Source organism: Lolium perenne, chromosome 7 (assembly GCF_019359855.2).
Source record: "Lolium perenne isolate Kyuss_39 chromosome 7, Kyuss_2.0, whole genome shotgun sequence".
NCBI lineage: Eukaryota > Viridiplantae > Streptophyta > Magnoliopsida > Poales > Poaceae > Lolium > Lolium perenne.
The window spans coordinates 248,488,271-248,503,750 of record NC_067250.2 but is presented as its reverse complement, the minus strand read 5'-3'; the positions used below and the strand labels follow the sequence as shown (position 1 = coordinate 248,503,750).

Genomic DNA, 15,480 nt, shown 5'->3' with positions numbered 1-15,480 from the left:
TTGTTCCTCTTCCCCGCGGCAACTCAACGCTACTCCCAGCCCCGGACGTGGACGCCACCACTCGTCGCCGCCGCAACCCCGCCGGAGCCCTGACCACCCGGCGGCCGGCGGCCGGGATGTCCTCCTCATCCGCCGCCCCGAAAGGGCCCACCGCGGCGGACGCGCTCCGCCGCAACCGCATCCTCTCCAGCAAGCTCTACTTCGACGTCCCGGGCTCCAAGGTCAGTCGCTCGCCCGCGGAAACGTTCCCCCGGTTACTTACTCCGATCATCATCGCTTGTTAATCTGCGCGCGGTTGCGGTTGCGTCCTCGCAGGCTCCGGTGGTCTACTCGGCGGCCTACGACATCGCCTTCCTCGGAATCGAGAAGCTGTGAGTGAGCCGCCTGCTGCCTCCAGTACCTTCGTAGACATGCCTCGGCTACGCCTCACGCTGTGCGCGCGACATCTTGTGCAGGCACCCGTTCGACTCCTCCAAATGGGGCCGGATATGCAGGTTCCTCACCGCGGAAGGCCACCTGGAGAAGAACAGAGTGATTGAGCCGTTGGAAGCTTCCAAGGAAGATTTACTGGTGGTACGAACCAATAATCAGGAACCTGTTTCTTTTGCTTGGCTATAGTTTGCCATCTTATTGTCTGATCCCCCTTTAAGTTTGTTCGATGTCTTTGCTTGACCAGGTTCACACGGATTCATACTTGAACAGCCTCAAGAGCAGCTTCAGGGTTGCAGCCATTGTGGAGGTACTAATTTATCAGAGGAAGTTCAGTTGGCCTGACTGTTAGAAATTAACGCAGTTGAGATTGCTAATGAGATGTTCTTTTATTTCAGGTTCCTCCTGTAACGCTCATTCCTAATTGGGTGGTGCAGCAAAAGCTACTGTACCCCTTCCGGAAGCAGGTGACGTCTTGTGGTTAGCAGCCCCCATCTGTACTGGAATTAAACACATGGATATTTTGAGGAAACTCTATAAGCTAGTTCCTTTTCTCCGTAGGTGGGTGGGTCCATTTTATCAGCCAAGCTTGCGCTCGAGAGGGGATGGGCCGTTAACGTCGGCGGGGGATTTCACCATTGTTCGGCGGAGGAAGGGGGTGGGTTTTGTGCCTACGCTGATATTACACTCTGCATTCAGTTTGCCTTCGTCCGATTAAATATTTCAAGGTGAGAAACTTGTACCGACCGGACTGTGACTGTAGAAACTATGTTTCTTTAGTCTGGAACTATTTATGTGACTTGTACAAAGTGATTGCTTGCCCAGCTGTGAATATACTCCGTAAACTATCTGCGTTGATAGTCATCCTCTGTCATGTTAATCTTGTTTAGCACTATGTTCCGCCAACTGCGTAGGACTTGTACTGGCAGTGCAATGCAAGGGTTCAAACATCTGTATATTGTTTACTCACCAGTTTAGCTTCGTATAAGTGCCTATCCTTTTCAAACACTTGCAGAGTAATGATCATAGATCTGGATGCTCACCAAGGAAATGGCCATGAAAAGGATTTCGCTAATGATGGTATGCCCTCTATTCTGTTCTTCTCTGCATTTTATGTTCACAATGATGACACGAGGATCTCAATTTTTCGCTTGCAGGAAGGGTTTACATTTTGGACATGTACAATGCTGGAATTTATCCCTTCGTAAGCACCACTTTCTAGAATTCTAGTTACAACTGTGGAAATTCAAGCTTCCTTTTGATGGTTCAGAACTGCTTCTGGTGTAGAGGTTACTTGTCTAGAATATTTTTCCATGTCATGGTGTTGACAATAAGTTCTGTTCTCAACCCCAGAAACTTATATCCTGCATCATGCTTTGGAAGATAACATACAAAGAATGATGCAATATAAAAGAAAGAACAGAAGTCCTGCTGTGTATGCTAAAATTATTTCTAATGTTTTATTGCTATGAAATCTTGAACACCCACTGTCCAATGCTTAGTCTGTGTCACCAAATTTAAGTTCAGTCCTTGTCTATTGTCATTCCGTTTTATTGGATGCATATAATGTTTCCGATGTTATATATAAACTGACAACTTTTTTTAGGACCATGCTGCTAAGCGGCATATTGATCAAAAAGTCGAGTTAGTTGTAAGTTACATCTTGCAAGCTGTTGGTTATTTATTCTCTTGTTTCTTTTCATGTAATTCAAATAAGAATTGAGTGCATTATGTGATTGTGCATTTTAGAGTGGGACAAAAACAGATGATTACTTGGATCAGCTTGACAAGGCTCTCAAGGTATCTTTACACTTACAGATGGGGTGCTTGCAAATTTTGCATTTATAAATGAAATTATCCTGTGTGCAATGGCTAAGGAGAATTGTTAGGAGAAAGATGGTATCTGATGTGCCATGTTTTGCAATATTCTAGGATTACAGAGTAAACTGGACATAAAGGTGATTTTTATATACTATTTTAGATTGTGAGGTGAAGAGCATAGTGTTGAATAAGTTATTTGCGTCACATTCAACTGAAATAGAGGTTTGAGATGGGACAAAAATATGTTCAAAATGGGTTGGCACCAACATAATTTCTCATGTTACTTTCTGATGACATGGTCATACACAATGGTAGTGCAATACTTTTTTTAATCTGTTATTGTAATCCAACTTTCCAACTTTATGCACTTCGCAGTGTACTTGTTCCTCCCGTTTGCCAGACTTGTTGCACTTTTAACCATTCACTCTTCTTTTATATTTATAATTTTATTTCTTGTTATGAGACTTGCTATTTACAGTTCCTCTTGGATCATGCCGTTTGCAGGTCGCAGAAAGTAGATTTCAGCCCCAGTTGATTGTTTATAATGCTGGAACAGACATCCTGGATGGTGATCCATTGGGGAACTTGAATGTACTTTTCTAATCGACTCTATTTTATTCACAAAGATTAGACCAATAAATAAATAGCTTCGCCTGTGTATAATGTATTCTGCAACGGTGCAAAATGCAAAAAGTTTCTTGATTGCATCATTGTACAGAATCTTAACCATAAACGGCAACAAGACTTAGCTTAGTCCAACAGTTCTCCGCCTAAGCTAGATCTTTTTTGGCTGTAATGGCACACCAGAAAATTGGAAACTAATCATGCGGTGACGTATTATGAACACTAGTTTAAAATTTAAATATTGCCTTTGTTTTGCTTCAGTCCCTTGCACCAGTTGGCTTGATGCTGCTGAATCTTACATGTTTTCCCCCAAAATTTCAGATAAGTCCTGAAGGTGTGGTGATTAGAGATGAAAAGGTGTTCAGGTTTGCAAAAGATCAGAACATTCCCCTTCTCATGCTGACATCAGGTGAACCACTTCCCTTATAATTCATGTTTTTGTTGCTATCCTGCATATTCGCATACATCAACTACTAATATCACATCCTGCACACTGTTCCACCCCCTTCTCAGGCGGCTACATGAAGTTGAGTGCACGAGTAATCGCAGATTCGATCATCAATCTCTCACAGAAGAACTTGATACAACTAGGTAGCCAGCTAGGCTAAAGGAGCACCTGCCACGAGTGTTCAACCTGGAGGACACATCTACTGGGTGTATATATCTTGTAATTAGAATGTATGTCTTACACAAATGTGTTGCCACCTTGTATATATGTCATAAGGCCTTTGTTTCCGAGAAGAGTAAGCAACAGGGAAGCTTAGAGAGGGTGACCATGACAAGAGAGAACACTTGGAGATCCCAGTTGATCCCCATTAAGCCGTCTCAAGCGCAAACTATACGGGTTTCGGTTAATAATTTTGCCTTGGAGCCACTAAATATACCGTTTTGTACTGTATAGATCCTGAAGGTGACGAACAAAGATTTAATATGCTGTTTTGTCCTGCTGGCTTTTCCTGGTAGTTTTAAAGATATTTTTTGTTGGCTTCCGTTGCAGGCTTGTTTGGATGTCCTACAGTTCACTGTTCTGTAATTCATGCTATTTGGAAATTTGCCCCCTTCCTTTGTAGAAGCATTACAGCTTTTTGCCGGAAAGACGCTGATGGTTCGAACTGTCCAGCCACCTCCACACGATGCCTTTGTCTCCTCCGATGGCAGTGTCTTGAGTGGTACGTTTCGTGGATATGAATTGTCCACCACCACGGGCAAGTTGAAAGGCAGAAATTAACAAGAGTCAGTCTCCCTCCAGATGAGGCAGCTCCACTCTTCCAAGTTAGAAACAATTAGAGGTCGTTTGGTATCCATCATTTGAGTCTGGAATTCTGGAATTCATTTTAAAATTTCATAGGTGGGCTGTTTGGTTGCCACAGAATTGGGCTATCATTTCATTTAGGAAATCCAGCAAAATGATGCCATGTGTAATCACAATTCCGAACTGAAACCTGTCATTCATAATTCCTGTGGCAACCAAACAAATTCAATATTGAATTCTACTTTCATTTACAATTCCTGTGGCAACCAAACAAGTGTCCATTTCTGGAATTACAATGTAAATGAAATGAATACATGTATTCATTTCAAAATGCTACAAATGAAATGAAAACCTGGCTTCCAAACGACTTCAGTCTTCCAAATTAGAAATATGTTTTAGTTGACAAACTTTCTAATGTGATGTCTTTAGACTCTGAATTAATGGTTAAGCTTTCGTTGGAAAGAATCATGATAATTTATTGAATCATGTGTTGGAAGGTGGTTAGCCTGGCTTATTCGTTGTTCTGTTTGATCAGGTTTCATAGTTGTAATGGGCATCAAAATTTAAATTTTTCTTTGGTGTTCTGGAGCACATGCTCAGGTTTCATAGTTGTAATGGGCATCTAGGAATAGATACTCCCGCGATTGTGTTATAATACTTCTGGATACTATGTTTGACTTGTATTATGGATTGTGATTACTTGAGGATTTTGATTTGAATAATATTTTATCTGCACCTTCACCGTGTGAGAATTATTCCTTAACCTGCATCTGGCATTACTAATTGTTACTGCTACTAATTTTAACTGGATGAATATGGTATCGAGGTTCTTTACACATACATCAGCTCTATCTGTAACTAAAAGAACAGCTTCAGAACTGATTTTTTTCTTTTCGAAAAGGAGCTTCAGAACTGACAGCATCACTTCTGCCAGCAGGCCGGCTGAACCCGTTTTTACTGAGGGCAGAGAGAAACGAGGTGTTTAACAGAGTGATGCATCAGCTCTACTATTTCTGCCCCAAAATTCGACAGGTACAAGTAAAAACTATCATCTCTGTCACTGTTTGTGAAGCCACCCAAAAACATTAATGGCATACTACTTCTTCGCTACGCTGTGTTTGGATGCATAGAATTGAATCTTGGAATTGAATTTAAATGGAATACCAAAACCAAGATGGAAAGGAAATGACTTCATTTCAATTCCGCCGTTTGGATGTGCATGGTAGATGTTGTTAGAATCAAATTGTAGCCTCCAATTACAATTCATGTTTGGATGTACAAGCGGCGGAATTAAATGTTTGGTTGAGTTTGAACAATATAAAGTTACGTACAAACATAAAACACAGTATTTATATATTAAAATGAGACACAAGCTTCTTTCTCGTGTCTATTTATGTTCCAGTAGCAGATGAGCTGCTGAGCAGATGAGCTCGATTGATGAGAAGATTATGGCAGCAGCTCGAGCTTGGCCGCTGACGGGCAGTGCAATTGATCGGACAATATCGCTAATGATCTGGAGATGGCTGTTCCTTTGCATCTCCACAAACATCTTCCACGGATCCCTCACGGTCTTCCTCCCCATCTAAGCAAGCACACACAGGACAATAAAATCGAGCATTAGCCGATGCAATCAGAGAAGATGATGGGGAGGAGGGAAATCCCGTCTGGCAGAGATGCGGTGGCGGCCAGGCTATCCCGCTGCACCGTTGCCGTTCCCTCCGGCTGCCGCTACACCTATCGCCGCTGCTACCCCTCCCGCTGCTCTTCCCCATCCTGCCTGGTCAACCTTGAGTTTGGGTTCGATGGAGAAGATGGAGAGGAGGACCGGGAGGAAGGAGAGGAGGGACGGTAGGGAAGAGGGAGAGGAGGGCGGGGCGGGGGCGCTCACCACTGCCACCGGCGGCGGATTGCTGCAGGTCGCGCCGCCGCCAGCTAGCTTCAGGTCGGAGACGGCTCTGTCGAGGCTCGGCAAGGGAATGTCGCTTTCGAGCGGAGAAGAGGCTGCGCGACCTACCGCTTCGCGATTCCGAGGCAATAGGGAGGTCTCACCCTCCGAATTGGCCAGCGACAAAAAACGTTTTGGATGAGTGCGGGCTGGAATTAGAATGTATTTCCGGATCCTAATTCTAAGCGTATCCAAACAACGGAATTAGGGCCACAAATTCCAATTCCCCAAATTCGGTTATTGAACTGTATGAGAAAAACATATGACAGGGACACTCATGCCAAATTCAGTTACATGAGTACAGATAAAAGCAAAATAAATAAATAAATCAGAACCTATCTATGCTGATTGCCCGTCAAATTAGTTGTAGAGATCATCCTCATCCGCTGCCACCGAGGTGTCAAAGGCAATGGGAGAAACTTCTGACGCTTGTGGCTGCGCCGGGAAGCGGAACTCGGTGCCGAAGCCCCTGGACTGCTGCAACGTCTGAGCAAACGACTGGTACTTCCTGATGTCGCCGTCGCTCACACTCCTCCTCGCGTACTTCATCGACTCCTCGAAGTGAGCTGCCTTGATCTCAGCCACTTCATCTTCCTGCCCGCCGTCCATCTCCATGCCTGACCTCTGCCTCTCGATGTCCTTCTCGATGTCTTCCCTGATGGCATACTTGCACGCCCTCTGACAAATCTCTGTAATGTCGGCACCACTGAAACCTTTCGTGAATCTCGCGAGTGCACCGAGGTCGACGTCCTTGGCCACGGGAGACTTCCTGAGGCAAGCCTTGAAGATCTGGTGTCGCGAGGCCTCGTCCGGCAAGGGGATGTATATGAGCTGGTCGAGGCGGCCGGGACGGAGCAACGCCGAGTCGATGATGTCCGGCCTGTTGGTGGCGCCGATGATGAACACCGTCTTCTTGGCGTTCATGCCATCCATCTCCGTCAGCAGCTGGTTCAGGACCCTGTCGGCTGCACCGCCGGCGTCTCCCACGCTCCCGCCGCGCTGCATCGCGATCGAGTCGAGCTCGTCGAAGAAGAGCACGCACGGCGCCGACTGCCTCGCCTTGTCGAAGATCTCACGGACGTTGGCCTCGCTCTCGCCGAACCACATGGTGAGCAGCTCGGGCCCCTTGATGCTGATGAAGTTGGCTTGACACTCGTTGGCGATCGCCTTGGCCAGCAGCGTCTTGCCGCAGCCTGGTGGCCCGTAGAAGAGGACGCCCTTGGAAGGCAACATGCCGAACTTCTCAAACTTCTCGGGGTGCTCCACCGGGTACTGCACAGTCTCCTGCAGCTCCCTCTTGACACCGTCGAGACCGCCGACGTCGCTCCAGCTGACGTTGGGCACCTCCACGACGGTCTCGCGAAGCGCCGAAGGGTTAGTGCCGACGAGAGCAGTCTTGAGGTGGTCGTTGGTGATAGCCATGGAGTTCAAGATCTCGGCGTCGATTGTGTCATCCTCAAGATCAATCACGTCCATCTTCTCCCTAATACATTGCAGCGCCGCTTCGGTGCAGAGTGCGGCCAAGTCAGCGCCAACATACCCGTGAGTGTCCTTGGCGACCACCTCCAAGTTAACATCCTCAGAGAGCTTCATGTTTTTGGTGTGGATGCGTAGAACCTCAAGGCGGCCGACCTCGTCCGGCACGCCAATGTCGATCTCGCGGTCGAACCTCCCGAAGCGCCTGAGAGCAGGGTCGATACTGTTGGGGCGGTTCGTGGCGCCCATGACGATGACGTGCGCTCGCGCCTTCATCCCGTCCATGAGCGTCAGCAGCTGGGACACGATGCGCCTCTCCACCTCGCCGTGTGTCTTCTCCCTCTTTGGAGCAATGGAGTCGATCTCATCAATGAAGATGATGGACGGCGCGTTCTTCTCGGCCTCTTCGAAGGCCTTCCTCAAGTTGCTCTCGCTCTCGCCGGCCATCTTGGACATGATCTCGGGGCCATTGATGCATAAGAAGAAGGCTCCTGTCTCGTTGGCCACGGCACGAGCAATCAGCGTCTTTCCGGAGCCGGGAGGGCCGTACAAGAGGATGCCCTTGGGAGGCTTCACGCCGAGAGACTTGAAAATCTGCGGGTGCCTGAGCGGCAGCTCGACCAGCTCCCTGATCTGGTTCATCTGCTTGCGCATGCCGCCCACGTCGTCATAGCCGATGCCGTCGAGCCTCTCCTCGTCCTCCCTCTTCACCGGCTCGCCGTCGCAGAAGATCTCCGTGTCCCCCGCCACGATGCAGTAGTTGTCGATGGCAGGGTCGATCTCGATGACCTTGAACTCGACGCTCCGCATGCCGCCGCGCACGAGGAAGAGGTCGCCCTTGTGCACCGGGCGGTAGGCGTCCGCGAAGTAGGGCTTGAGGTAGGCCTCGAACAGGTTGCCCGTGATGCCCTCGACGGTGTCATCGACGGGGAGGACGTGCACGCGCCTACCGTACTTGGCGTCGGGGCAGAGGTGCACGGACACGACGTCGGCGATGCGCATCCTGAGGTTGGAGCGGGTCACCTTGTTGATCCTGAGCTTGTGCTCCTCGCAGGTGTCGTCGGGGACGACGATGCAGACGGTGGCGCGGCGACGCTTGCCCTTGAGCAGCACGAGGTCGCCCTTGAAGATGGAGAGCTCGTCCATGGTGGCCGGGTGGAGGTTGCAGATGGAGTTGTCGTCCGTGGTCGCCTCCTCCACCACCAGCCGGTTCGCCGCCTTCTTCGACGACGACGCGCTCTCCATCGCACGCGCTCTCAGCTGATCTCTAGTCCTTGGATTCGTTTGGCTCGATTGAAGTTTCGAACGAACGTGTGCGATTGTGGTCTGGTGATCGAGGAGGAAACACTGGGGCTTTTTAAAGCATCGAGCGTGGCCGTCTCGTCCTGGAACTGGAAGTCGACTCCGACCAGGTAGCCCGTTCGTTCGCGACTAGCCCGAATTCGGAAAAGGTTCGTGTCGTTTTCGTTTTTTTTTTTGGGTTTATCTAGCGGGCGTATGGGCGATCGTTCGTAGGGTCTGGCACACCCTGCCAAAGGGAAGGATACTCAGGATTCAGGAACAGCTCCACCTGCATAACTTTTGAACCATGGGTCCGAATTTTAATTCATTTTCACTTCTAAAATCCTAGCGACAAAATCTTCATAACTCTTTTTTAAGATAAAAGGGATTATATCCCCAATTTTATTAAACAAACCAGCATACTACAAGGTTTCCATCCTTACACACCATAACGCAACAACAATCCACACCTGATCACATCGACTAGGTTTTCCCACATACTTTTATTGAAGGTACAACAAAAGATTACTGATGAAAACATGATAAAAGAGAAAAAAATGCCTAACAGAAGCCAACCACTTCCTCCTCCTCCGAAACCCATCACCAGGCAAAGAGTTTTCTTACAGCCTTTTAAAAAATCTTCAAAACTAGATCACATTTATATATTTTTCGACATATTTTTTTAAGAAGCAACTTTATTGCACGACAAAACAACTTTGCCGCACGACAAAGCAACTTTGATGTCCGCGAAAGAAACTTGATTCGTAACAGTTGTAGGCAACTTCGATGTGGTGGTAGGCAACTTCACAGCAACACCGATGTCTCGCAATGCATCGGAGATGACACTATACAATATCACAACACAATAGTAAGCAACTTCATAGCAACGGCGGACAACTCCAATGCAGTTGAACTTCACAACAACAAGATGCAACTCCACAGCAACATGACCAACTTCGTTGCAACAATAGGCAACTTCGCAACAGCACGAGACAAATTCAATGCAACTGACTATAATCAATTTCACAAAAAAAATGCAACTCCATGGAAACATCATGCAACTTCATTGCAGCAGTAGGAGACTTCGCTGCAATGGTATCCAAGTTCCCTGCAATGATAGGAAACTTCTCAACATCACGAGACAAATTGAATTCAACTCTAAGCAACTTCACCAATCACCATAATGGTAGACTATTTTGCTGGAGAGGTAGACAAATTCGCATTAACTATTGCTCTATCGGACGTAGGACTTGCTCAGTCGGACTATATTGCTCTGTCGACAATAAAGTTGCTTGTCTCAACTATGTCAAAGCAGAGGACGGTGAAAAACAACTACCACAAAACAAAGTTTCTTTCCTCAATGCTAAAGTTGCTTGTCTCAATAATAAAATTGCTTTTCCCATACGAAAGTTGCATCTCTGAAAAAATCGACGAAACATATTCGTATGATATCTAGTTTTGAAGATCTCGTCACGATGACTCTAACGATGAAAACAGATCATTATTCTGATACTTGGTTCGTCAGTTTTTCAGCTTCTATTGAGCCTGCATATTTTTGAAGAACCGATAGATTTAAAAGTATCGAATGATGAAAAGGATTCAAAAAACACCAACATCAACATCAAGCTCTTCGAGTAGTACAACTCGAGTCTACACGCGGCTGCAAGCACCCGTCCATAGACTCGGGGGCTACTCCCATCGGGAGCGCTGCGCGGCACCCGATACAAAATAACTTCGCGCAAGATCCAACATTCTTCGGATGATCAAGACATTCAGATGATGACGACTTTAGTCCTTGCCCGAAGCTTCATTTCGACCAGACACTCGGGGGCTACTGTTGTGGGAATTACCCTTCGGGTACCTGACATTGCTATACTCAATGCAGATTATGGAGGTGGACTAGCGCAAGGACTCGACAAGATATACCCACACGTAGTATCAACTTGGACTACAAGAAAGAGGACGCCAATACCTATTCTACTAGAACTTTTGTAAACCCTAACCTGGTTGCATATATAAAGCCAGACAGGGGCACCCCTTAGATTAGATATTCAAACAACACAATATGTAAGATCATACACGCGATACTCCTAGACATCGCAACCCGCGGATTAGAACTAGACTAGATACAACACCTTCACCTACGGCGGCACCCTGTACCCATATATTCATATACTGGATTGCTAGCATGACGTAGCGATCTGATACGTCTCAAACGTATCTATAATTTCTTATGTTTCATGCTAGTTATATGATAATACTCACATGTTTTATATACACTTTACATCATTTTGATGCATTTTCCGGCACTAACCTATTAACAAGATACCGAAGCGCTGATACGTCTCAAACGTATCTATAATTTCTTATGTTCCATGCTAGTTTTATGACAATACCTACATGTTTTGTTCACACTTTATATCGTTTTGATGCGTTTTCCGGAACTAACCTATTGACGAGATGCCGAAGGGCCAGTTGTTGTTTTCTGCTGTTTTTGGTTTCAGAAATCCTACAAAGGAAATATTCTCGGAATCGGACAAAATCAACGCCCAGAACCTTATTTTTCCACGAAGCTTCCAGAACACCGGAGAGAGACCAGAGGGGAGCCAGGGGGGCCACACGCCAGGGCGGCGCGGCCAAGGGGTGGGGCGCGCCCCCCTATTGTGTGGCCCCACCAGGGCCCCTCCGAGGCTGCCCTTCTGCCTACTTAAGGACTCCGTCGCGAAAACCCTAAAGGATTAAGCCACGGGACGAGAAAAGTTGCGCAGCTGCCGCCATCGCGAAGCCAAGATTCGGGGGACAGAAGTCTCTGTTCCGGCACACCGCCGGGACGGGGAAGTGCCCCCGGAAGGCATCTCCATCGACATCACCGCCATCTTTATCGCTGCTGCTGTCTCCTATGATGAGGAGGGAGTAGTTCTCCCTCGAGGCTAAGGGCTGTACCGGTAGCTATGTGGTTCATCTCTCTCTCCCATGTGATCTTTATGTGATCATGAGCTTTGTATCACTATTAATCTATGTGCTACTCTAGTGATGTTATTAAAGTAGTCTATTCCTCCTTCATGATGTAATGTGGACAGTGTGTGCATCATGTAGTACTTGGCGTAGGTTATGATCGTGATCTCTTGTAGATTGTGAAGTTAACTATTACTATGCACTCTAGAGTTACTTTATATGAACTCCGGAATTACTCTCTATGGTGTGACAGTGACAGTGTTTGCATCTTGTGTGATTCCTTTATGACGTTGTGGAGCTTGTTTACTCCGGCTTGAGGGTGCTCTCGTAGCCCTACACAATGAATGGTGTTTGTTATCCAACAATAGAGTCTTTAAAAGTAGCATAAGAGAAGAGAATTTATTTATTTATGTGATCGTTGTTGAGAGTGTCCACTAGTGAAAGTATGATCCCTAGGCCTTGTTTCTAAGCATTGAAACACCGTTTCCAACAAGTTCTGTTACATGTTTGCTTGCTGCCATCTTTATTTCAGATTGCTATTACCACTCATATTCATCCATATTACTTGTATTTCACTATCTCTTCGCCGAACTAGTGCACCTATACATCTGACAAGTGTATTAGGTGTGTTGGGGACACAAGAGACTTCTTGTATCGTAATTCCAGGGTTGCTTAAGAGGGATATCTCTGACCTCTTCCTCCCTGAGTTCGATAAACCTTGGGTGATTCACTTAAGGGAAACTTGCTGCTGTTCTACAAACCTCTGCTCTTGGAGGCCCAACACTGTCTACAGGAATAGAAGCGTGCGTAGACATCAAGCGCCAGTTCCTGTTTTCTGCTGTTTTTGGTTTCAGAAATCCTACACACGAAATATTCTCGGAATTGGACGAAACAAAAGCCCACGGTATTATTTTGCACGGAGCCTTCCAGAAGTCCGAAGAGGAGACGAAGAGGGGCGACGAGGCGGCCACACCCTAGGGGGGCGCGGCCCCACCCCTGGGCGCGCCGCCCTATGGGGTGGGCCCCTCGGGCGCCTCCCGACTCTGCCCCTTCGCCTATATAATCTCTCCGTCGCGAAAACCCTATCACCGAGAGCCACGATACGAGAAAAGTTCCAGAGACGCCGCCGCCGCCAATCCCATCTCGGGGGATTCAGGAGATCGCCTGCGGCACCCTGCCGGAGAGGGGAATCATCACCGGAGGGCTCTACATCACCATGCCCGCCTCCGGATTGATGCGTGAGTAGTTCATCCTTGGACTATGGGTCCATAGCAGTAGCTAGATGGTTGTCTTCTCCTCTTGTGCTATCATGTTTAGATCTTGTGAGCTGCCTATCATGATCAAGATCGTCTATTTGTAATGCTACATGTTGTGTTTGTTGGGATCCGATGAATATTGAATACTATGTCAAGTTGATTACTGATCTATCATATATGTGTTGTTTATGATCTTGCATGCTCTCCGCTGCTAGTAGAGGTTCTGGCCAAGTTGATACTTGTAACTCCAAGAGGGAGTATTTATGCTCGATAGTGGGTTCATGCCTCCATTGAATCTGGGACAGTGACAGAAAGTTCTAAGGTTGTGGATGTGCTGTTGCCACTAGGGATAAAACATTGATGCTTTGTCTAAGGATATTTGTGTTGATTACATTATGCACAATACTTAATGCAATTGTCTGTTGTTTGCAACTTAATACTGGAAGGGTGCGGATTCTAACCCGAAGGTGGACTTTTTAGGCATAGATGCATGCTGGATAGCGGTCTATGTTCTTTGTCGTAATGCCCTAAGTAAATCTCATAGTAGTCATCATGATATATGTATGTGCATCTATATTTGTCAATTGCCCAACTGTAATTTATTCACCCAACATGCTATTTATCTTATTGGAGAGACACCACTAGTGAACTGTGGACTCCGGTCCATTCTTTTACATCTGAAATACAATCTACTGCAATCTATGTTCTCTGTTTTTCTTTGCAAACAAACATCATTCTCCACACCATAAGTTTAATCCTTTGTTTACAGCAAGCCGGTGAGATTGACAACCTCACTGTTAAGTTGGGGCAAAGTATTTTGATTCTGTTGTGCAGGTTCCACGTTGGCGCCTGAATCCCTAGTGTTGCGCCGCACTACACTCCTCCACCAACAACCTTCACGTGGCCTTCATCTCCTACTGGTTCGATAACCTTGGTTTCTTACCGAGGGAAAACTTGCTGTTGTACGCATCATACCTTCCTCTTGGGGTTCCCAACCGACGTGGGCTTTACCGTCACAAGCAGCTCTTTTTCTGGCGCCATTGCCGGGGAGATCAAGACACGCTGCAAGGGGAGTCTCTCACATCTAATCTCTTTACTTTGTTTATTGTCTTGCTTTACTTTATTTTATTTTTTGTCTTGTTTGCTTTCTTTATATCAAAAATACAAAAAAATAGTTACTTGTTTTACTTTACTTAATTTAGTTTGCTTTACTTATTTTTATTACTGTTAAAATGAATACTCCTGAGAACACTAAGTTGTGTGATTTCACTAGCACCAATAATAATGATTTTATATGCACTCCTATTGCTCCACCTGCTACTACATCAGAATTTTATGAAATTAAACCTGCTTTACTAAATCTTGTTATGAGAGAGCAATTTTGTGGTGTTAGTTCTGATGATGCTGGTGCCCATCTTAATAATTTTGTTGAACTTTGTGAAATGCAAAAGTATAAGGATGTAGATGGGGATATTATAAAACTGAAATTGTTTCCTTTCTCCTTAAGAGGAAGAGCTAAAGATTGGTTGCTATCTTTGCCTAAGAATAGTATTGATTCATGGACTAAATGTAAAGATGCTTTCATTGGTAGATATTATCCTCCTGCTAAAATTATATCTTTGAGAAGTAGCATTATGAATTTTAAGCAATTGGATAATGAACATGTTGCCCAAGCATGGGAAAGAATGAAATCTTTGGTAAAGAATTGCCCTACCCATGGACTAACTACTTGGATGATCATCCAAACCTTCTATGCAGGATTAAATTTTTCTTCGAGGAACCTATTGGATTCAGCTGCTGGATGTACTTTTATGTCCATCACTTTGGGTGCTGCAACAAAACTTCTTGATGATATGATGATCAATTACTCTGAATTGCACACCGAAAGGACTCTGCAAGGTAAGAAGGTAAATTCTGTTGAAGAAACCTCTTCTTTGAGTGATAAGATTGATGTTATTATGTCTATGCTTGTTAATGGTAGATCTAATGTTGATCCTAATAATGTTCTTTTAGCTTCATTGGTTGCTCAAGAAGAGCATGTTGATGTGAACTTCATTAAAAGTAATAATTTCAACAACAATGCTTATAGTAATAATTTTGGTAACAACTATAGGCCATATACTTCTAATAATGGTAATGGTTATGGTAATTCTTATGGTAATTCTTACAACAATAGTAGGAGTACACCCTCTGGTCTTGAAGTCATGCTTAAAGAATTTATTAGTACACAAACTGCTTTTAACAAATCTGTTGAAGAAAAGCTTGGTAAAATTGATGTTCTTGCTTCTAAGGTTGATAGTCTTGCTGCTGATGTTGATCTTTTGAAATTGAAAGTTATGCCTAATGAAGATAAAGATATTAAGTCATTTGCTACAGCAAACGCCATACAAGTTCGAATTAATGACAATATTAGATTGATGGCTGAATTGCATGCTAGGTGG

The 15,480-nt window shown here is 45.5% G+C and overlaps 1 protein-coding gene, 1 long non-coding RNA gene and 1 pseudogene across 3 annotated transcripts; 1 reads left to right on the top strand and 2 right to left on the bottom strand.

Annotated features, from left to right (window-relative positions):
- Positions 1-2: 2 nt before the first annotated feature.
- On the top strand, positions 3-3,818 carry LOC127313244 (histone deacetylase 2). Of its 2 annotated transcripts, XM_051343797.2 has the most exons (13): positions 6-221; positions 316-371; positions 456-573; positions 677-739; positions 828-896; positions 991-1,157; positions 1,445-1,509; positions 1,587-1,633; positions 2,036-2,080; positions 2,179-2,229; positions 2,755-2,841; positions 3,196-3,283; positions 3,388-3,818. In XM_051343797.2, the coding sequence occupies exons 1-13, from the start codon at positions 117-119 to the stop codon at positions 3,480-3,482; spliced, it is 1,056 nt and encodes a 351-aa protein (XP_051199757.1). In that variant the 5' UTR covers positions 6-116; the 3' UTR covers positions 3,483-3,818. The 2 variants fall into 2 exon arrangements, with proteins under 2 accessions (XP_051199758.1, XP_051199757.1); XM_051343798.2 differs by lacking the exons at positions 2,036-2,080; positions 2,179-2,229 and having other exon boundaries at positions 3-221.
- A 1,431-nt stretch (positions 3,819-5,249) lies between these two features.
- LOC127313247 (uncharacterized) lies at positions 5,250-6,197 on the bottom strand. Its single transcript, XR_007858852.1, has 2 exons — positions 6,015-6,197; positions 5,250-5,708 (listed from the first exon to the last, which is right to left on the bottom strand). It is a non-coding gene; the product is annotated as an uncharacterized lncRNA (long non-coding RNA).
- Positions 6,198-6,431: 234 nt separating this feature from the next.
- Positions 6,432-8,792, bottom strand: LOC127311877 (cell division cycle protein 48 homolog pseudogene; annotated as a pseudogene).
- Positions 8,793-15,480: the final 6,688 nt, after the last annotated feature.